The sequence below is a fragment of the Pristiophorus japonicus genome, chromosome 8, assembly GCF_044704955.1.
Source record: "Pristiophorus japonicus isolate sPriJap1 chromosome 8, sPriJap1.hap1, whole genome shotgun sequence".
NCBI lineage: Eukaryota > Metazoa > Chordata > Chondrichthyes > Pristiophoridae > Pristiophorus > Pristiophorus japonicus.
The window spans coordinates 167,808,112-167,830,513 of NC_091984.1; the positions used below are offsets into that span (position 1 = coordinate 167,808,112).

At 50.6% G+C, this 22,402-nt stretch overlaps 1 protein-coding gene across 1 annotated transcript in view; it reads left to right on the top strand.

Moving 5' to 3' along the window:
• LOC139269217 (uncharacterized) overlaps positions 1 to 22,402 on the top strand; it is a 294,951-nt gene that overhangs the window by 59,492 nt on the left and 213,057 nt on the right. Inside the window, exon 4 of the mRNA XM_070888309.1 lies at positions 7,922 to 8,365. Within this exon, the coding sequence (XP_070744410.1) occupies positions 7,922 to 8,365 (444 nt within the window). The remainder of the gene's footprint in view (positions 1 to 7,921; positions 8,366 to 22,402) is intronic.

Below are 22,402 nucleotides of genomic sequence, written 5' to 3' on the forward strand. Positions count from 1 at the left end.
CCCTATGTCTCTCTCTCTCCCCTATGTCTCTCTCTCTCTCGCCCCGATGTCTCTCTCTCTCTCTCCGATGTTTCTCACTCTCTCCCCGATGTCTCCCTCTCTCCCCGCTGTCACTCTCTCTCTCTCTCTCCGCACTGGCACTGTCTCTCTCTCTCTCTCTCTCTCTGCTGTCTCTATCCTTCTCTGTCTCTCCCCGCTGTCAGTCTCTTTCTCCCCACTGTCTCTCTCTCTTTCTCTCCCCGCTTCTCTCTCTCTCACTCTCTCCCCGCTGTCCCTCTCTCTTCACTGTCTCCCTCTCTCTCCGCTGTCTCTCTCTCTGTCTCTACCTACTGTCAGTCTTTCTCTCCGCGCTGTCTCTCTCTCTCTCTCACTCCCCATTGTCTCTCTCTCTCTCCCTCCCCACTGTCTCTCTCTCTCCCTCCCCACTGTCTCTCTCTCTCCCTCCCCACTGTCTCTCTCTCCCTCCCCACTGTCTCTCTCTTTCTCCCTCCCTGATGTCTCTCTCTCCCCACTGTCTCTCACTCTCTCTCCCCATGTCTCTCTCTCTCTCTCTCTCCTCGCTGTCACTCTCTCTCTCCGCTGTCACTGACTCTCTCTCTCTGCTGTCTCTTTCATTCTCTGTCTCTCCCTGCTGTCAGTCTCTCTTTCCCCGCTGTGTCTCTCTCTCTCTCTTTCTCTTCTCTCTGTCTCTCCCTTTCACACTCTCCCCGCTGTCCCTCTCTCCTCACTGTCTCCCTCTCTCTCCGCTGTCTCTCTTTCTGTCTCTACCCACTGTCAGTCTTTCTCTCCCCGCTGTCTCTCTCTCTCTCTCCCACCCTACCGTATCTCTCTCTCTCCCTCCCCACTGTCTCTCTCTCTCTCTCTCTCTCTCACCTATGTCTCTCTCTGACCCCCGATGTCTCTCTCTCTCCCCTGATGTCTCACTCTCCCGCTGTCTCTCTTTCTCTCTCCCTGATGTCTCTCCCTCCCCGATGTCTCTCTCTCTCTCTCTCCCCGATGTCTCTCTCTCTCCCCGATGTCTCTCTCTCTACCCGATGTCTCTCTCTCTCTCTCCCCGATGTCTCTCTCTCTCTCTCCCCGATGTCTCTCTCTCCCCCGATCTCTCTCTCTCTCTCTCCCCGATCTCTCTCTCTCTCTCCCCGATGTCTCTCTCTCCCCGATGTCTCTCTCTCCCCACTGTCTCTCTCTCTCTCCCCGATCTCTCTCTCTCCCCGATGTCTCTCTCTCTCTGTTTCTCTCCCCGATGTCTCTCTCTCTCTCTCTCTCTCTCTCTCTCTCCGATGTCTCTCTCTCTCTCTCTCTCCACGATGTCTCTCTCTCTCCACGATGTCTCTCTCTCCACGATGTCTCTCTCTCTCACGATGTTTCTCTCTCTCCCCGCTGTCTCTCACTCTCTCCGATGTCTCTCTCTCTCCCTGATGTCTCTCCCTCCCCATTGTCTCTCTCTCTCTCCCCGATGTCTCTCTCTCTCTCTCTCCCCGATGTCTCTCTCTCTCTCTCCCCGATGTCTCTCTCTCTCTCTCCCCGATGTCTCTCTCTCTACCCGATGTCTCTCTCTCTCTCCCCGATGTCTCTCTCTTTCCCCGATGTCTATCTCTCTCCCCGATGTCTCTCTCTCTCTCTCTCCCCGATGTCTCTCTCTCTCTCTCCCCGATGTCTCTCTCTCTCTCCCCGATTCTCTCTCTCTCTCCACGATGTCTCTCTCTCTCTCCACGATGTCTCTCTCTCTCTCTCCACGATGTCTCTCTCCCCGATGTTTCTCTCTCTCCCCGATGTCTCTTTCTCCCTCCCCGATATCTCTCTCTCGCCCCGATGTCTTTCTCTCTCCCTGATATCTCTCTCTCCCCACTGTCTCTCACTCTCTCTCCCCATGTCTCTCACTCCCCGCTGTCACTCTCTCTCTCCGCTGTCACTGTCTCTCTCCCTCTGCTGTCTCTTCTCTGTCTTTCCCTGCTGTCAGTCTCCCTTTCCCCGCTGTCTCTCTCTCTCTCTTTCTCCTCGCTGTCTCTCTCTCTCACTCTCTCCCGCTGTCCCTCTCTCTTCACTGTCTCCCTCTCTCTCTCCGCTGTCTCTCTCTCTATCTCTACCCACCCTACCGTCTCTCTCTCTCCCTCCCCGCTCTCTCTGTCCCTCCCCACTGTCTCTCTCTCTCTCTCCCCTATGTCTCTCTCTCCCCACTGTCTCTCTCTCTCTCCCCGATGTCTCTAACTCTCTCTCCCCGATCTCTCTCTCTCTCCCCGATCACTCTCTCTCTCTCTCTCTCTCTCTCTCCCTCTCTCTCGTCTTTCCCTCTCTCCCCGATGTCTCTCTCTCTCTCTCCCTCCCCGCTGTTTCTCTCTCTCTCTCTCTCCACCGCTGTCTCTCTTTCTCTCTCCCCGATGTCTCTCTCTCCCCGATGTCTCTCCCTCTCTCCCCGATGTCTCTCCCTCTTTCCCCGATGTCTCTCCCTCTTTCCCCGATGTCCCTCTCTTTCTCCCCGATGTCTCTCTCTCTCTCTCTATCTGATGTCTCTCTCACTCTCCCCGATGTCTCTCTCTCTCTCTCTCCACGAAGCCTCTCTCTCTCTCCCCGATATCTCTCTCTCTCTCTCTCTCTCTCTCTCCCCGATGTCTCTCTCTCTCTCCACGATGTCTCTCTCTCTCCACGATGTCTCTCTCTCTCCCCCCGATGTCTCTCTCTCACTCCCCGATGTCTCTCTCTCCCCGATGTCTCTCTCTCTCCCCGATGTCTCTCTCCGATGTCTCTCTCTCTCCCCGATGTCTCCATCTCTCCCCCCTGATGTCTCTCTCTCTTCCTGCCGATGTCTCACTCTCTCTCTCTCCCCGATGTCTCTCTCTCTCCCTGCTGTCCCTCTCTCTCTCTCCCCGCTGTTACTGTCTCTCTCTCTCCCCACTGTCACTGTCTCTCTCTCTCTCTGCTGTCTCTTCCCTTCTCTGTCTCTCCCCGCTGTCCATCTCTCTCTCCCTGCTGTCTCTCTCTCTCTCTCTCACTCTCTCCACGCTTCACTCTCTCTTCACTATCTCCCTCTCTCTCCGCAGTCTCTCTGTCTCTACCCACTGTCAGTATTTCTCTCCGCGCTGTCTCACCATCTCTCTCCATCCCCACTGTCTCTCTCTCTCCCTCCCCACTGTCTCTCTCTCTCTCTCCCCCCCCCCACTGTGTGTCTCTCTCCCCTATGTCTCTCTCCCCCTCCCCATTGTCTCTCTCTCTCCATCCCCACTGTCTCTCTCTCTCTCCCCTATGTCTCTCTCTCCCCTATGTCTCTCTCTCTCGCCCCGATGTCTCTCTCTCTCTCTCTCCCCGATGTTTCTCACTCTCTCCCCGATGTCTCCCTCTCTCCCCGCTGTCACTCTCTCTCTCTCTCTCCGCAATGGCACTGTCTCTCTCTCTCTCTCTCTGCTGTCTCTATCCTTCTCTGTCTCTCCCCGCTGTCAGCCTATTTCTCCCCACTGTCTCTCTCTCTCTTTCTCTCCCCGCTTCTCTCTCTCTCTCACTCTCTCCCCGCTGTCCCTCTCTCTTCACTGTCTCCCTCTCTCTCCGCTGTCTCTCTGTCTCTACCTACTGTCAGTCTTTCTCTCCGCGCTGTCTCTCTCTCTCTCTCTCCCTCCCCACTGTCTCTCTCTCCCTCCCCACTGTCTCTCTCTCTCCCTCCCCACTGTCTCTCTCTCTCCCTCCCCACTGTCTCTCTCTTTCTCCCTCCCTGATGTCTCTCTCTCCCCACTGTCTCTCACTTTCTCTCCCCATGTCTCTCTCTCTCTCTCTCCTCGCTGTCACTCTCTCTCTCCGCTGTCACTGACTCTCTCTCTCTGCTGTCTCTTTCATTCTCTGTCTCTCCCTGCTATCAGTCTCTCTTTCCCCGCTGTGTCTCTCTCTCTCTCTTTCTCTTCTCGCTGTCTCTCCCTTTCACTCTCTCCCCGCTGTCCCTCTCTCCTCACTGTCTCCCTCTCTCTCCGCTGTCTCTCTTTCTGTCTCTACCCACTGTCAGTCTTTCTCTCCCCGCTGTCTCTCTCTCTCTCCCACCCTACCGTATCTCTCTCTCTCCCTCCCCACTGTCTCTCTCTCTCTCTCACCTATGTCTCTCTCTGACCCCCGATGTCTCTCTCTCTCCCCCGATGTCTCACTCTCCCGCTGTCTCTCTTTCTCTCTCCCTGATGTCTCTCCCTCCCCGATGTCTCTCTCTCTCTCTCCCCGATGTCTCTCTCTCTCTCTCCCCGATCTCTCTCTCTCTCTCTCTCCCCGATCTCTCTCTTTCTCTCCCCGATGTCTCTCTCTCCCCGATGTCTCTCTCTCCCCGATGTCTCTCTCTCCCCACTGTCTCTCTCTCTCTCCCCGATCTCTCTCTCTCCCCCGATCACTCTCTCTCTCTCTCTCTCTCTCTCTCTCCCTCTCTCTCGTCTTTCCCTCTCTCCCCGATGTCTCTCTCTCTCTCCCTCCCCGCTGTTTCTCTCTCTCTCTCTCTCCACCGCTGTCTCTCTTTCTCTCTCCCCGATGTCTCTCTCTCCCTGATGTCTCTCTCTCCCCGATGCCTCTCTCTCTCTCCCCGATGCCTCTCTCTCTCTCCCCGATGTCTCTCCCTCTCTCCCCGATGTCTCTCCCTCTTTCCCCGATGTCCCTCTCTTTCTCCCCGATGTCTCTCTCTCTCTTTCTCCCCGATGTCTCTCTCACTCTCCCCGATGTCTCTCTCTCCCCGATGTCTCTCTCTCCCCGATGTCTCTCCCTCTCTCCCCGATGTCTCTCCCTCTTTCCCCGATGTCCCTCTCTTTCTCCCCGATGTCTCTCTCTCTCTCTCTCCCCGATGTCTCTCTCTCTCTCTCTGTCTCTCTCCCCGATGTCTCTCTCTCTCTCTCCGATGTCTCTCTCTCTCTCTCTCTCTCTCCACAATGTCTCTCTCTCTCCACGATGTCTCTCTCTCCCCGCTGTCTCTCTCTCTCCCCGATGTCTCTCTCTCTCCCCGATGTCTCTCTCTCTCTCTCCCCGATGTCTCTCTCTCTCTCCCCCCGATGTCTCTCTCTCTCTCTCCCCGATGTCTCTCTCTCTCTCCCCGATTCTCTCTCTCTCTCCACGATGTCTCTCTTTTTCTCCACGATGTCTCTCTCCCCGATGTTTCTCTCTCTCCCCGATGTCTCTTTCTCCCTCCCCGATATCTCTCTCTCGCCCCGATGTCTTTCTCTCTCCCTGATATCTCTCTCTCCCCACTGTCTCTCACTCTCTCTCCCCATGTCTCTCACTCCCCGCTGTCACTCTCTCTCTCCGCTGTCACTGTCTCTCTCCCTCTGCTGTCTCTTCTCTGTCTTTCCCTGCTGTCAGTCTCCCTTTCCCCGCTGTCTCTCTCTCTCTCTTTCTCCTCGCTGTCTCTCTCTCTCACTCTCTCCCGCTGTCCCTCTCTCTTCACTGTCTCCCTCTCTCTCTCCGCTGTCTCTCTCTCTCTGTCTCTACCCACCCTACCGTCTCTCTCTCTCTCCCTCCCCGCTCTCTCTGTCCCTCCCCACTGTCTCTCTCTCTCTCTCTCCCCTATGTCTCTCTCTCCCTCCCCGATGTCTCTCTCTCTCTCTCCGATGTCTCTCTCTCTCTCCGATGTCTCTCTCTCTCTCTCCGATGTCTCTCTCTCTCCCCCTGATGTGTCTCTCTCTCTCCCCGATGTCTCTCTCTCTCTCTCCGATGTCTCTCTCTCTCCCCCCGATGTCTCTCTCCCCGCCGATGTCTCAATCTCTCTCTCTCACCGATGTCTCTCTCTCTCTCTCTCCCCGATGTCTCTCTCTCTCTCTCCCCGATGTCTCTCTCTCTCTCTCCCCGATGTCTCTCTCTCTCTCCCCGATGTCTCTCTCTCTCCCCGATGTCTCTCTCTCTCTCCCCGATGTCTTTCTCTCTCCCCGATGTCTCTCTCTCTCCCCCCGATGTCTCTCTCTCTCACCGATGTCTCACTCTCTTTCTCTCCCTGCTGTCACTCTCTCTCTCTCTCTCTGCTGTCTCTTCCCTTCTCTGTCTCTCCCCGCTGTCAGTCTCTCTCTCCCTGCTGTTTCTCTCTCTCTCTCACTCCACGCTTCACTCTCTCTTCACTGTCTCCCTCTCTCTCCGCTGTCTCTCTCTCTGTCTCTACCCACTGTCAGTCTTTCTCTCCGCGTTGTCTCACTCTCTCTCTCCCTCCCCACCGTCTGTCTCTCTCCCTCCCCACTGTGTGTCTCTCTCCCCGATGTCTCTCTCTCTCTCTCTCTCCCTGCTGAGTGTCTCTCTATCTCTCCCCCGCTGTCTTTCTCTCTCTCGCCCCGAAGTCTCTCTCTGTCTCTGATGTCGCACTCTCCCTGATGTCTCTCTATCTCTCTCTCCCTCTCTCTCCCCGATGTCTCTCTCTCTTTTTCCTCAATGTCTCTCTCTCTCCCCGATGTCCCTCTCTCTCTCCCCGCTGTCACTGTATCTCTTTCTCTCTCTCTCTGCTGTCTTTTTCCTTCTCTGTCACTCCCCGCTGTCAGTCTCTCTCCCTCCCCACTGTCTCTCTCTCTCTCTTTCTCTCCCCGCTTCTCTCTCTCTCACTCTCTACCTGCTGTCCCTCTCTCTTCACTGTCTCCCTCTCTCTCCGCTGTCTCTCTCTCTGTCTCTACCCACTGTCAGTCTTTCTCTCCGCGCTGTCTCTCTCTCTCTCTCTCTCTCCCCACTGTCTCTCTCTCTCCCTCCCCACTGTCTCTCTCTCTCCCTCCCCACTGTCGCTCTCTCTCTCTCCCCGATGTCTCTTTCTCCCTCCCCGATATCTCTCTCTCGCTCCGATGTGTGTGTCTCTCTCTCTCTCTCTCTCCCTCTCTTTCTCTCTCCCTGATGTCTCTCTCTCCCCACTGTCTCTCACTCTCTCTCCCCATGTCTCTCTCTCTCTCTCCCCGCTGTCACTGTCTCTCTCTCTCTCTGCTGTCTCTTCCTTCTCTGTCTCTCCCTGCTGTCAGTCTCTCTTTCCCCGGTGTCTCTCTCTCTTTCTCTTCTCGCTGTCTCTCTCTCTCTCTCCCTCCCCGTTGTCTCTCTGTCTTTCCCCCCGATGTCTCTCTCTCTCTCCCCCACCGAAGTCTCTCCCTCTCTCCGCTGTCAATCTCTCTCTCCGCTGTCAATCTCTCTCTCTCTCGTCTTTCCCTCTCTCTCTGATGTCTCGCTCTCCCTGATGTCTCTCTCTCTCTCTCTCCGATGTATCTCGCTCTCTCGCCGATATCTCTCTCTCTCTCCCATGTTTTTCTCTCCCCGCTGTCACTCTCTCTCTCTCTCTCCCCGCTGTCACTGTCTCTCTCTCTCTCTCTCCCTGCTGTCTCTTTCCTTCTCTGTCTCTCCCCGCACTCGGGCTGACACTTCTCCTGCTGGGAAGGCAAAGACAGATTCAAACCTCGGGAGGCACCTCTCAATGGACCACACACACACTCTCTCTCTCTCTCTCTCTCATACACACATGAGCTCTTCCAATTGCCGTGCCGTACGACGTATTGTGGCAGGGTGAAGGAGGGCTCGCTGTCACTCTCTCTTCACTGTCTCCCTCTCTCTCCGCTGTCTCTCTGTCTCTATCCACTGGCAGTCTTTCTCTCCGCGCTGTCTCTCTCTCGCTCTCTCCCTCCCCACTGTCTCTCTCCCCCCACTGTCTCTCTCTCTCTCTCTCTCCCCACTCTCTCTCTCTCTCTCCCTCCCCGATGGCTCTCTCTCCCTTCCCGATGTCTCTCTCTCCCGCCCCGATGTGCCTTTCTCCCTCCCCCGATGTCTCTCTCTCCCCCGATGTCTCATTCTCTCTCCCCGATGTCTCTCTCTCTCTCGCTCTCTCTCCCCACTGTCTCTCTCTCGCCCCGCTGTCTGTCTCTCACTCCCTACCTTCCACCGCGATTCGTCTATCAATCCTCTTACAACGTCAAAGTATTTTGCTCTAAATCTGTTGTGTTAACCTCGATCAATTGATGTCTTGCAGATACTGAGACAGAAACCAACAAAGTCGAGCCAGCCCAACGCCTCGTCCGTATGGTGCACTCCTCCGTTCGGCTCCTTGGATTTGCAGCCAAATCACGAGAGTCACTGAAGTGGAGCTATCTGAACTCCAGAACTTTAAAATTACTCGTGTTCTATGGGCCTGAGGAACTTGATATCAATTCATATTATGCACACCGATTAGTGTTTGATGCAATCACAGGGTCGATCTTTCTGCGGGACTTAAAAGTGATAGACAGTGGAACATATGAAGTGATTTTAAATCCACATGACGGCCAAATTCTTGCGACTGGGGATCAGATTGCATACGTAAATTTGCTCGTTCAGGGTAAATGTTCCAGGATTGAGAGACCCAATACACAACACAGGCAACTCCGTTTGACTCCCGAAAAATCATCACCACTCATCTTACGTTTCAAGGCCTGCAGTAAGATCTTGCTATGCAAGGCCCTTGCACCCGGTTCCCCCTCCGGTGGGTGGGGGGAGCAATGGCACAGACTGAGGATCAGTAACATTAAGAAAATAAAAGGAAATATACTTGTGATTGGGCTCAATAGCAGCAGTTAAACCTCTATCCCCAGCACAGGACTGATTGTCCTCTTTCTCACGTAAGATTTGTGCTGTTAATGTAGTATTTAGTCGCCGAGAGCATGCAGAAACCAAGCGCAGGCAGTGGAAGGAGTGTGCGGCAAACCAGTCCCACCCACCCTTACCCTCAACGACTGTCTGTCCCACCTGTGACAGGGACTGTGGTTCTCGTATTGGACTGTTCAGCCACCTAAGGATTCATTTTTAGAGTGGAAGCAAGTCTTCCTCGATTCCGAGGGACTGCCTATGATGATGATGATGATGAGAACAAGAACATAATAAATAGGTGCTGGAGTCAGCCATTTTGCCCTTCGAGCCTGCTCCTCCATTCAAACAAGATCATAGCTGATCCTTTACCTCACCTCTACCTTCCCGCACTATCCCCATATCGCTTAATTCCCTCAGTACCCAAAAATGTATCGACCTCTGTCTTGAATATACTCAATAACTGAGTATTCACAGCTCTCCGGGATAGAGAATTCCAAAGATTCATAATCCTTTGAGTGAAAAAATTTCTCCTCATCTCAGTCCTAAAATGCTGACATCTTATTGAGATTGTGACCCCGTGTTCTGGATTCACAGCTAGGGCAAACATTTTCCAGCGTTAATCTATCAAGCCCCTTAAGAATGTTATATGTTTCAATGAGATCACCTCTCATTCTTCTAAACTCTAGGTAATTTAGGCCCAGTCTACTCAATCTCTTCTCATAGGGCAATCCCCTCATCCCAGGAATCAGTCTGGTGAACCTTCGTTGCACTTCCTCTTAGGCAAGTGCATCTTTCCTTGGGTAAGGAGACCAGAACTGTACACAGTACACCAGGCGTGACCTCACCACTGCCCTATATAATTGTAGTAAGACTTCTTATACTCTCAATCCTTTGTAACAAAAGCTAACATATATTTGCTTTCTTAATTGCTTGCTGTACCAGCATGTTAACTTTCTATGATTCATGTACAAGAACACCCAGGCCCCTCTGAATGTAAACATTTCCCAGTCTCTCACCAATCAAAAAATATTCTGCTTTTTTGTTTTTTCTACTAAAATGGATAACTTCACACTTCCCTACATTGTATTCCATTGCAAACTCAGTCATCCTATCTATCTCTCTGCAGCCTCTTTGTGTCCTCTTCACAGATTACTTTCCCAACTATCTTTGTATCATCAGCAAACTTGGATACGTTACACTCAGTCCCTTCATCTAAGTCAGTGACATAGATTGTAAATGGCCGAGGCGTTAGGATGTGCGGAAATTAACCCTCGCCCTTCCAACAGGTTGTAAAGTTCAGACTTGGGACTTCTGAGAAATTACAAAGGAGTTCTGCCTTTAACCTTTTATTGACAAAGACAGATTTAAAACCCCTAACCACTATTCGAGCAGTACACCAATAATGTTACCACAAATGTTTTTAAAAGTTATCAGGAAAGCAAAGGGAGAGCATGAAAGAATGTTGACAAGTAAAAGCAGGCAAAACCCAAAGATGTTTTATAAATACATTAAGAGCAAGAGAATAACTAAAGAAAGAGTGGGGCCTATTAGAGACCATAAAGGAAATCTGTGTGTGGAGGCAGAAGACATGGGTATGATTCTTAATGAATACTTTGCATCTGTTTTCACAAAAGAGAGGGGCGATGCAGACTTTGCAATGAGGGAGGAGGAGTGTGAAATATTAGATGAGATAAACATAGTGAGAGAGGAAATATTAAGGGGCTTAGCAGCTTTGAAAGTGGATAAATCCCAGGCCCGGATGACATGTATCCCAGACTGTTAAGAGAAGCAAAAGAGGAGTTGCAGAGGCTCTGACCATAATTTTCCAGTCCTCTCTGGCTACTGGTATGGTGCCAGAAGACTGGAGGATGCTAATGTTGTACCTTTGTTTAAAAAGGGAGAAAGGGCTAGACCGAGTAATTACAGGCCAGTCAGCCTAACCTCGGTGGTGCGAAAATTATTGGAAAAAAGTCCTGAAGGACAGGATAAATCTTCATTAATCAAGGACAACTAGCATGGATTTGTTAAGGGAAGGTCATGTCTGACTAACTTGATTGAATTTTTTGAGGAGGTAACCAGGAGGGTCGATGCGGGTAGTGCATATGATGCAGTGTATATGGATTTTAGCAGAGCTTTTGATAAGGTCCCACATGGCAGACTGGTCTCGTAAGTAATAGCCCATGAGATCCAGGGCAAAGTGGCAAGTTGGATCCAAAATTGGCTTAGAGGCAGGAAGCAAAGGGTAATGGTTGATGGGTGTTTTTGTGACTGGAAGGCTGTACCCAGTGGGGTTCCGCAGGGCTCAGTGCTGGGTCCTCTGCTTTTTGTGGTATATATCAATGACCTGGGGCTAGATTTTCCAATTTTGTGCAGATTGCCCAAAAATGGGTGTTATTTCCGGTGTGGGCGGTAAATATGGGTTTTCAGATCGCCGGATTATCGCTCATTTTCAAACTCCCTAGTTTCCATTTTATAAAATGGGCATTACCGCGAGTGATCTGAAATGGACGTTAGCGTTAAATCGCTCTGACCTTCTGCCGTAAAGTGTTGCCGTTCTTAGCAACGGCATGGCAACGCTCGTTTCCCACGATTCAGGAGGTCAGGGGTCATCATTACATGCGTATAAGAGGAGACAGAGAGAAAGGGAGTGAAGGCATGTGTGGGAGTGTGTGGGTGCTTGTGTGGCTGCTTTGGGAGGTAGGAGGGAGAGTTTCGAGCTTAATACAAAATTGTGCGAAAAGAGTTAGCTGTTACCAGCCAGATATTTTGTTTAATTTGGTGCCTATAATGGAGGGAGTGGAGGAGGCGACACAGCACGCTTTGGAGACTGACACTGGTGAGAGCAGTGAGCTGGGAGAGGAACAAATGGGAGGACGAAAGAGAGCGAGGAGGTTCTCGGACGAGACAAATGCCTCCCTCATGCAGGAGTTTGAGTCACGCTGGGGTAAATTGACCCAGGAAGGGCGTGGGAAGTCCACCCCAAAGGCCTACCAGAAGATATGAGCCGAGATAGCTGAGGTGGTCTCGTCGGCGACCAACGAGGTGCGTGAGGGCAACCAATGCCGCAAGTGATGGAACGACCTTTTCGGATCCGCCAGAGTAAGTATAACATTCATTTACATGTACTTATATATTTATATAATTTGATTTGTAAGTGTCATGAGTGATTAAAATCAAATGTGAGGTCTTTCACTTTTACCGGGAATGTTGGACTCAAAGCTTGCGGTCATGGTGTATGTCTTCAGGTAAAGATGATCATTTTCATTATAACCATGATTACATCTGTCGGTTATGTGTTGTATCAGTCTCTGTGACAGTACCTAACAATGATATCACGCAATGATCTCATGCCATGTTATCTGTAGAATTTACTGTCCCTAGGGATGTGTCGGGGGTAAGGTCTTTCCTGGGAATCACTGGCTACTGTAGGGACTTCATCGAGGACTATGCAGCCACTGCCGCCCCTCTGCTCAGACTCCTACATAAGGGGGTTGAATGGGAATGGGACGAGGGCTGTGAGGCAGCATTTGTCCGTCTTAAGAGAGACCTGCAGGTAGCACCAACCCTAGGGGCAATTAAAAGACGTACAGGCAGCCTATAAAGTGGCCAGTAGCAGTGAGTTTGCAGATCACGGTCCCTGCCAGGAGAGGATTAAAACTCTCACCCACGCTCTATCCCAGGCAAAGGGGATGGTCGCCCTGATAGGACCTGGAGGATCCACAGGGGACAAAGGAGAGTATTGAGGGGTAGAGGAGAATCCAAAGGCAAGAGACGCCCGACCACCTCCTGAGGCACCGGTGGTTTGTCCGGTGGGGTACCAGGAGGAGCTAGGCACGCAGGTAGTAGCATACCCAGGGCTGGGGGCAGGACCAATGTGTCCCGTTCGGTAGCAGGGATGTGAGGCTCCCGCCGAGGGTCAGTTAAGGGCTGGATCAGGCGACCAGGCATTGTCTGCTGCACCGGGTATGGGGGGACAGCCGGAGGTGGGGGGACAGCCGGAGGTAGAGGGACCAGCGCAGAAAGATCCTGAACCAGGGCGGATGTGCCCGGTCAGGCAGTGCAAGTACGGTCCTCCACAGGGAGGTGGCCAAGGTCAGGGAGCGCTGGAGAGCGACTTTATTATTCCCCATGGAGTTCAATCACTCAGGGCCATGATGGCCCATTTGGCCAAACTCACTCGCAGCGGGGACCCGTCTCTCCACTTCATGGAGGTGATGCAGGCAGGGGAAATTAATGGGTGCGACGACGAAGAGTCAGCCAAGCTGCTGCTCTTCTCTCTGGACAGCAAATTGTACCAGGCCCTACCGGCAGAATGCCGGAGTGGGCAGCGCACATTTACTGAGGTCCAGAGGGCCGTCCTTGAGGCTATGGGCTTTGATGACGGCAGTCCTTTCGATCGGGTCGAAAGGACAAGGCAGCTCGCAGGGGAAACCCTGCAGGCATTTGCGGACAGGCTGTGGGTGGTATACCACGCAGCCTGTGGGGAGCTCCTCGACCGGGCGAATCTTTCCGCGGTACAGACTGGCCGCTGGCTGAGGATGCTGGTGGCAAACTGCTTGCCCCGGCTCAAGGCCATGGCAGAACTGTGATTCGATTCCCGCGACCCCAACCTCACCGAGGAAGCAGTGGTCAGGCAACTGGCACTGGTCCAATGGAATGGAGGAGGGGAGGAGGAGAAAACCTCCAAAGGTCGGGTAAATAAAGTAAAATCCAACTCGATTCCCAAAAGGGTGGCCGCTCGTCTGATAAGGAGGGAGTGTGCTACGGGTGCGGGAAAGCTGGGCATTTTAAAAGGGATTGCAGGAGCCCAGTAAAGAGATATGGGGGGAGAAGTCCTTCAGGAGCCGCCCAGAGTGGGGGAAGTGGAGGGAGCTCCTCACCATCCCTTGACGAGATAGTAGCTGCAGTGAGGACAGCGCTGGAGGGGACTGGGAAGGTAGCCACAGCAACAGGCAGGGAAGCACCAGCAACCCTGCCAGTACAGAGGCCGTGACTAGCCCAGACCCAGCCTGCATACCTGTGCCCACTAGAATACGACCCCTGGGGACGACCCTGGGTCAAGATGGAGGTTGAGGGTGTATTGGGTACTTACTTTTTGGACACTGGTGCTTCCAGCACGATAGTCCATTCAGAGGACCCCGCAACCTCACCTCTATCAAACGGGGTGCCGTATCAACTAGTTGGGTTCACAGGAAATGAGAAGACTGGGTTTTTCTCAGTCCCGCTCGCAGTTCGTTTAGGAGCACTCCAAACACAATGGAAGTGCGTCCTGATGAACTGGGAGCAGGTGGGAAAAGGAATCTTGGGGGCTGATTTCATCATCGCTCGCCAGATCCTAGTAGACTTGAGGAATCACTGTCTATGGGCCACGGGAGCAGAGGGAGAAGTCATGGTTATTGATAAGAAACAGGGAAAAGGGACTCTGTGTACAATGAAGCCAAAAGGGGGTTACGACCTGGAGGTTCTGTTCGGTAACACCCCGGTCGAGTACCGGGCCTATGTGCAAGCAAATCTTGCAGCATTTGCCACCCATAAACATGATTGTGGGAGAGTCACAGGAGTGGAGGTTAGAATAGATGGGGATCCCATGTCCCGCCCGCAAAAGCAGTATGGCTTTCCCCGAGAGGCAGAAGCGGACTTGGAGACAGCTTTAAGCTCGCTTGTCGAGCAGGGTGTTTTGAGACCCATAGCCACCCATGTCAACTCCCCGCTTTGGCCATTTAGGAAACCGGACAATTCTTGGAGGGCTACGGTGGATTATAGGGTGCTCAATAAAAACATCCCAGCTTGTGCCCCCACAGTATCGGTGGTTGCGGATCTGATAGGGGAAATCCCTGCATCCGCAACCACGTTCACAGTGTTGGACATATCCAACGGGTTCTGGTCTATCCCTGTACGGAGGGAAGACCAGTACAAGTTTGCTTTCACCTTCCGGGAACAGCAGTATACATGGAGCTGCCTCCCACAGGGCTTTCATAATAGTCCCAGCACTTTTCACCACTGCATGGCGAACTGCTTAAAAGGCTTCAGCCAACCACACCAGCTGGTCCAGTATGTGGTTGTTGTTGTTGTTCACAGACAGCAGTGAGGAACACGGTCCACTGCTGGCCGAACTGCTGGTCTTACTGAAGGAAGGGGGTTTTAAAGTTAACCCCAAGAAAGCCCAGATAGGTCTAGGAGAAGTAAAATTCCTGGGCCTGATGATAAGGGCAGGAGAAAGGGCCATTGATGAGGCTAGAAGAAAGGAAGTGCAGCGAACCCCAAAACCGTGATTCACCGGCAACTGTCTAAAGGGATTGGTGAGCATAGCCCCTGAACTCTCAGAGCTATAGCTTAGTTAGTTAGGGGAATTGGGAGGGGGGAGGCTGGGATAACTTGTGTAAATGTATCTGCATTCTCCTCTTTACCCCATTTAGAGTTTAAGCTGTATTCTTTTCCCCACAGGCTGTAATTTGTCATTTTATTCAATGTGTTGTACCCCTCAGTGTGTATTGGTCTGTGTGTGTTATTAAAGGTGTGCCTTTTACTTCTTTTTAAACACAATAAAGCCATACCTGCTTCCTATCTTGAAACCAATTGTCTGTCCAAGTCTGTTACAGTCCCTTCATAATTCCAGTGTCTAGAACCAAGGGTGTGGGAGCGATTCGGAACCACTCATATAAGGTCAGAAGGGAAAGCTGACCCCTTGCAAACCACCCCTTACACATCCTGTTGTTACCTTTTACAGAAGAAGCTTTCGGGGAATAGGGCCGAGCAGAGGCCAACGGGTGGGGGGCCACCAGTCATCATTGACCTCACCGATATAGAGGAGCGGGTGCTCAAATTCGTGGGGACCCACCCCCGGTCGGCCACGCAAGCAGTTGCATACCCTGAAGTGATTCCACGTGAGTAAAGTATACACCATTGCGTGATGTAAAGTCAATAGATGCCACACCCACTCATATCCGAACAATAATATATGATAGATGTTTTCTAAAAGTGTCTCCTAAATAATGCTGGCCTCATGAGAATCATTGCAAAGCAGAATGTGTTGATGGTCATGAAATGTGATGTCTATGATGATTTTGATAGTGGTGGTGCTTTTGTCGTGCATATGCTGTGTGTAGCGCTGGACTCACCTTGTGACCCTAGCAACCCCTTCTCCTCTAATAACCTCATTTGTGTTTTGCAGCTCAGCCAGCAACGCGTCCCCAGGCAAGGGCACAGAGGCCAGAAGGTGGGGCCGAACTCGCCCTACATCTGGTGCTGAGGAGTACCGATCCTCGCCCGTGGATCTGCTGGGTCTGTTCTCTACGATGACAGCGCGGACTTTGAGGAGCCTGCATCGCCAGGCTCCAGAAGGCATTCGACTCCAAGGCCAGCTAGTGCTCTTGTGGCCATTCCCATCACCACTCTGGAGGTACCAGGCCCAAGCAGCTCGCCACAGGGTACCCCAGTTGTCCCCAGGACGGTGCCGACCCCGCGGAGGTTTCTTAGACGCGGCAAGTCTGCTCCACGAGCGCCAGATGAGAGCGGTGACATGGTAGACTTGACCAGGAGGACTGTTGACATAGGTCAGCAGATCCTCCAGACATTGGGGGGCATCTCCCGACAGCTGGCCAGCATCTCTGGCACTATGATGGAGTACGTTCCGCGGATGGCGAAGTCCCTGGAGGCGATAGCCAGGAACACTGGTGGCACAGGCCTCCCAGTGGTCCAGAAGCATGGCACTGCATCCCAGTGCCAATGGCACATGTGAGGCAGGAGCAGCATCTTGCTTCTGGATTGGAGAATGTTCCCACCTCGGGACCTCCCGCTCCTGTATCCATGCAACCACCAGCTCTGCCTTCATCCCCCCTAATGAGGCACTGCCCAAGGAGCGCCTCGGCCAGGCAGCGTGGAGTCAGGAGGGGAAGGGGTAGAGTTGAGGAGAAGAGGTGGGGCGGAGAGGGGGGAAGGAAAGTGAGGTGCATGTCTGCAGGTGATGACTGTGTTATATCTCCATCTGGGTGTATGCAATTTGTTGTAATGTATGGGGAGAAGGGGCCACCTTGTTGGTTTACATTTGTGGTGTCCTTACCCCTTACTATAGAATCACATGAGGCATATACTGCAGACAAGGTCACTACGTGACCTGAACTTTTATTCCCAGGACCAAGAAGTGCTGACCCTGCGTGGGACCTCCCTTTATATACCTGGATGACCAGGTGAGGAGTGTCTCCCACAAGTTCACCCCCTATGGTCAAGGTGTGCATTACTCAGGTGTATACAGTGTACAGTGTTGTTACATAAAGGTTACAGTTATGTGAAGGTTACAAACATGACAACATTCGTGTTCTGCGTTGCTGGAAATGTTGACCATTTGATTGATGTCAGTACTATAAATGTGTTGTGGGAGTGGGGTGTTTTTGACAGATATACTTATGATTTCAGACAAATGGTCGGATTAAATGTTTTTTATTTAACATAACCTTGTTGTGCATTGTCTCAGATAGCTGGACCGTTACACACTGGTGATTCCTTAACATGAAAGGGTATAATTAAACTTAACTTGAATCAACTTCAACTTTAACTGGTACCAAGGTGATGCCCACCATTGATATCTAAGCTGCACATACAGTAGTGTGTCAGCTTTGTCAATAACAGCAACGTTCTTTCAGGCAAAGCACTCATTTATGAGCTGCTGATGTAAGAGTCTTGCAGTTATGTAGTCACCATGGGCCCTTTCCTGCGGTCTGGACGGGGGCGTGGGCATGGTTACATAGTCAGCCTGATTGTCTGGCCCGAGGTCACCTCTTCCTCTCTCTCCTGAGGTGGACCATCAGTCCCTTCTGGCAATTCTTGCCCCCTCCTAATAGCCAAGTTGTGCAACATGGAGCGCACGACCACGAATTGAGCTACCTGATCAGGGTGATACTGGAGCTCCCCTCCTGAGTGCTCCAGGCATCTAAAGTGCTGCTTAAGCACACCAATGGTTTTCTGGACCACATTGCGAGTGGCTCTGTGGCACTCGTTGTATCGCTTCTCAGCTTCGGTGTGGGTGTCACGCAGGGGGGTCATCAACCAGGTGGCGAGGCTATATCCTTTGTCACCAAGCATCCAGCATTGACCTTGATTGGTAAACATGTCAGATACAGCGCTCTCACGCAGGATGTGAGCCTCATCGATGCTGCCCGGAAATTTGGCATTCACTGCTATAGTTATCTGGTTGTGGTCGACAACTAGTTGGACCTTCAGGGAGTGAAATCCTTTTCGCTTGCGAAAAACCTCTCAGTCCTGAGAAGTTGCCCGCATGGTGATGTGCATACAGTCTATTGCTCCCTGCACCTTGGGGAAGTTAGTAATTCAGTAGAATCCTAGTGCCCTCTCAGTCTGAGCCTCCGTGGTCATCCGGAAGCTGATAAAGTCCATCCTACGTGCGTACAGGGCTTCAGTGATCTATCTAATGTAGCAATATGTGTCATGCTGAGATATAGCGCAAATGTTATCAGCGGGGGCCTGAAAGGAACCCGACGCGTAGAACGCAAGTGCTGCGGTGACCTTGACCTTGATGGACAGTGAGGTCCTGATGGTGCTGGCAGGCTGAAGATCTGCCTTGATGAGCTGGCATATCTCACTGATAACCACTTTGTGGAAGCGCAGTCTCCGAAGGCAGGTGTTGTCAGATAAATCGAGGTGAGACCGCTTCTCCCTGTAAGTGCGGCGGATGTATGGTCTGGTCCTCCTCATCAGTCTGGCACGAGTTAGATTGGGCACATAATGCTGTGGATTAGACGTTGTGCCATTTGTACTCTGCAGCATCTGCATTGTCATCAAGGCAGGCTGAGAAATGGCTGGCCCCATTCCAATAACTATAAGTATAATGCCAATTGTTCACAACCAATAAATTTCCTCACTAAGACCCCTAAAGTAAAATCCAATCGTCCATCATCATCATAGGCAGCCCCTCGGAATCGAGGAGGACTTGTTTCCACTCCCGAAGTGAGTTCTTTGATGGCTGAACAGTCCGATACGAGAGCCACAGACCCTGTTACAGGTGGGACAGACATTCGTCGAGGGAAGGGGTCGGTGGGGCTGGTTTGCACACGTGCTCCTTCCGCTGCCTGCGCTTGGCCTCTTCATGCTCTTTGCATTGAGATTCGAAGAGCTCAACGTCCTCCTGGATACACTTTCTCCACCTCGGGCGGTCTGCGGCCAGGGTCTCCCAGGTGTCAGTGGTGATGTCGCACTTTACCAGTGAGGCTTTGAGGGTGTCCTTATAATGTTTCCGCTGTCCTCCTTTGAAACATAGAAACATAGAAAATAGGTGCAGGAGTAGGCCATTCGGCCCTTCTAGCCTGCACCGCCATTCAATGAGTTCATGGCTCATTTACCATGAAGGAACTCCGCATAAAGCATTTGCTTAGTGTCGAGGAAATTTAGCTTAAATTAACTCAGGCGGAGACTTTCAGAATTGCGCTTCGAGAGAATTTTATTTCTAAAACTAACGAGATATCTCGGAGAGCCCGCTTAGTCCACACCAAGGCAGAACTCTGAATTTTACAGGCAACTTCGCTCTATCTTTATACAGTTGAAACAGGAATTTTATCTGCAACTCGCCACACATAAACATTATTCATACATTCCGTGAGTACAAAGGTCATTGTATCTATGAGCATTATTCATACGAAACTGTGAGTACAAAGTTCACCCCGGTAGGCACACTTTTTCTGTTTCTTGCATAGTTTCTCTCTGTCCCTATGCTGATAAGCAAGGTATCTGGAAACTCATGCAAAGACCAGACAGTCATGTATATACAACATTCTGTTCATTGAGGCTGATAAGTTTCGGTAATTTTCTCTAGCTCCGTGAATTCTATAGAATCAGCAAAAGCGAACTTAACCCTTCCTTTAACCTAGGACATGGATTGTTTTCTTCTACAACTCCCTCCTTGTTGATCTTTTCCAGATCAACATGGTTTCATATTCTTTTCATGTTTAAAAGGGGGTTCATACCCTTCAGGGTAGGGTCGCATTTCAAGGCATTTTTCCTCGTCGTAATCATCTATATTTTCTTCTATGCGATTTAACCTTTCTTTTATGAACACACTTTTTCTTTCCACGCGGGATACTAGGTCCATTACTTGACCAATTAATTTTTTCAATTTCATCCACATTGCACAAATGATTATCAACAACGCAAGCATAACTGCACCCATGATTACTATGGGGTGAATGGCCAGTTTCAATACAGCTGAGACCCTGGGGGACCATCCGTAAAACACATCCCACCAGTGGTGTACTAGTTGTCCCTTCCTGTAAGCCATTTCGATTTTGAATTGGTGGATGTCTCTGCCTCGTTTAGACAGAGCTTCCTCAATTTGCTTGTCATTACATATCAAATTGTGCAGTCTGGTCAAATTAATTATAGGGGGTAGAGGGTCAATCCACATGATAGTAACAGTGGGCCAAATAATAAAGGCCCAAACTGGCACACAAATGAGCTCTGACATCCGTTCCTGAACTTTTGGGCAGTACTTTCAAGTCCAAATATTTAATTTAATACAAGAGCAGGTACAGTTCTTCAGCGAGAAGATGGCCTTTTTCTTAGTCAGGCAATCGTAGTACGTCCTGGTTCAATGCCTTTTCTTTTGTCTGTATTTCGTCGGGGAATAATATTTACAACGGGTTGCATGCACCCAGTTCGGGTGCTTTTCCAACTTCAGCGCGGTTCGTGTTGTGAGAATTATCTGATATGGTCCTTTCCACCAAGGAGAAAAGGATTCTTTGTTTAATGTTTTACCAACACTTGGTCTCCAGGCCTAAAAGGGTGCATATTTCCTTCCGACGGGGGCACCTGTGTCTGCTTTATTTGTTCATGCAGACTCCTTGCTATTTCACACATGGCCTGAGCATACTTTAGTGATTTTTCATCATTCCAAATTAATGCTATTTTTTCAGCCAACAATGGTGGTTTTACGCCGGTAGGCATTGGCCTTCCCAACAAGGCTTCATGTGGTGTCAAACCAGTGTTTCGGTTTCTTTGGTTTCTCATTGTATACAGTACCAATGGTAAGGCATCTGGCCATTTTAATCCTGTTTCCTGACATACCTTGGTGAGGGTAGATTTTACTATCCCATTCGCTCTCTCTACCATTCCCGAGGACTGTGGTTGATATGGTATATGTAACTTCCACTGGAAACCTAATGCTTCTGCAAGATTTTGCACTATCTTTCCTGTGAAGTGTGTTCCCCTATCGCTATTGATTCCCATAGGTATCCCATATCTTGGTACTATTTCTTTAAATAGAATCTTTACTACTGTTCGGGCATCGTCTCTCTTAGTGGCGTACGCTTCTACCCACCTTGTGAACATGTCTATTATCACCAATAGGTACTTAAAACCTGATACTGGAGGCATGTGGACAAAATCAATTTTCAAATTTTCAAAGGGCATACTAGGTTGGGGTAGATGATCATATTCAGCAGGTGTTTTACCTCTGTTATTTTGTTGACAAATTTGGCATGTTCTAGCAACTTTCTCAATTACTACTGTTATTCCTGGTGCATACCACTGTGCATTAATAGCATGTATCATCCCTCCTTTGCCCATGTGAGCCTGACCGTGTGCCAGGCGAGACAGGGGCAAAAATAGAGATTTAGGGCAAACAGTTCGCCCATCAGGGTGATACCAAATGTCGTTTCTCAGAAAACAACTCTGGTTTTCCCAAGTCCTTCTTTCCTGCATAATAACTTGTTGTTGGGCTGTTTTAAGTAGTTGGATGTCAAGTGTCTGTGGAAGGGAGACTGAGACTGCTTGAAGGCAGTCTGCCTGTGCCGAAGCGGCCTGTTTGGCTGCCTCATCAGCCCTCCTATTTCCTACTGATACCTCATCCTCACCGGTTGTGTGTGCTGCATATTTGATAACGGCTACCTTACTTGGCAACTGAATGGCGTCTAATAGATTAAGCACCAGTTGAGAGTGCTTAATATGCTTTCCTCCAGAGGTGATAAAGCCTCTGTTTTTCCATAGTTGCCCAAAATCATGGACCACACCAAATGCATACCTAGAATCAGTATAGATATTGGCAGTTTGATCTTTTGCTATTATACAAGCTCTAGTGAGGGCAAACAATTCAGCAGCCTGAGCCGAGGTTCCGGGAGGCAGGGCAAATGCTTCAACCGTTTCATGGGGGTTTACAATTGCATAACCTGCCAAAAGTAAATCATCTGACGGCCTGTACGATGACCCATCCGTATAGAGAATGAGATCAGGATTGTCCGTAGGTTCTGTGAGCAAGTCTGGTCTTGGTAAGGTGGCTACTTGCACTGTTAATAGACAATCATGCTGGTCTGGATCTTCTATGTCAGTAGTAGGAAGGAAAGTGGCTGGGTTTACTACCGGTGCGCGCCGAAAGGTGTAATTAGGGTGTGACAGCAGTAATACTTCATAACCTGTTCTTCTAGATGCTGTAAAGTGTTGTGTGGCAGCGGAATTCAACAGTAATAACACAGCGTGGGCTGTTATGACAGTACATGGATAGTCCAAAACAATAGGTACCGACTTCTCCACCATCACCGCGGTAGCTGCTACAGTGCGTAGACATGCTGGCATTCCCCTTACCACTGGAGGCAGCAAAACCGAATAATAAGCCACTGGTCTATTTCCCCCACCGTGTTCTTGGGTCAGTACGGCTGTTGCAAATCCTTCTTTTTCATTCACGTACATTTGAAAAGGTTTTCCATAATTCGGAAGTCCCAACGCCGGGGCATTAGTGATTGCTTTCTTTAACTGTTTAAATGCTTCTTCTCTCTCTGGGGTCCATTCCACCTTGGGTGGGGCATCATTTAGAGCAGCTGATCTTAGGACTGCATCCCATTCCCGATAATCAGGGATCCATTGTCTACAGTACCCAACCATCCCCAAAAAT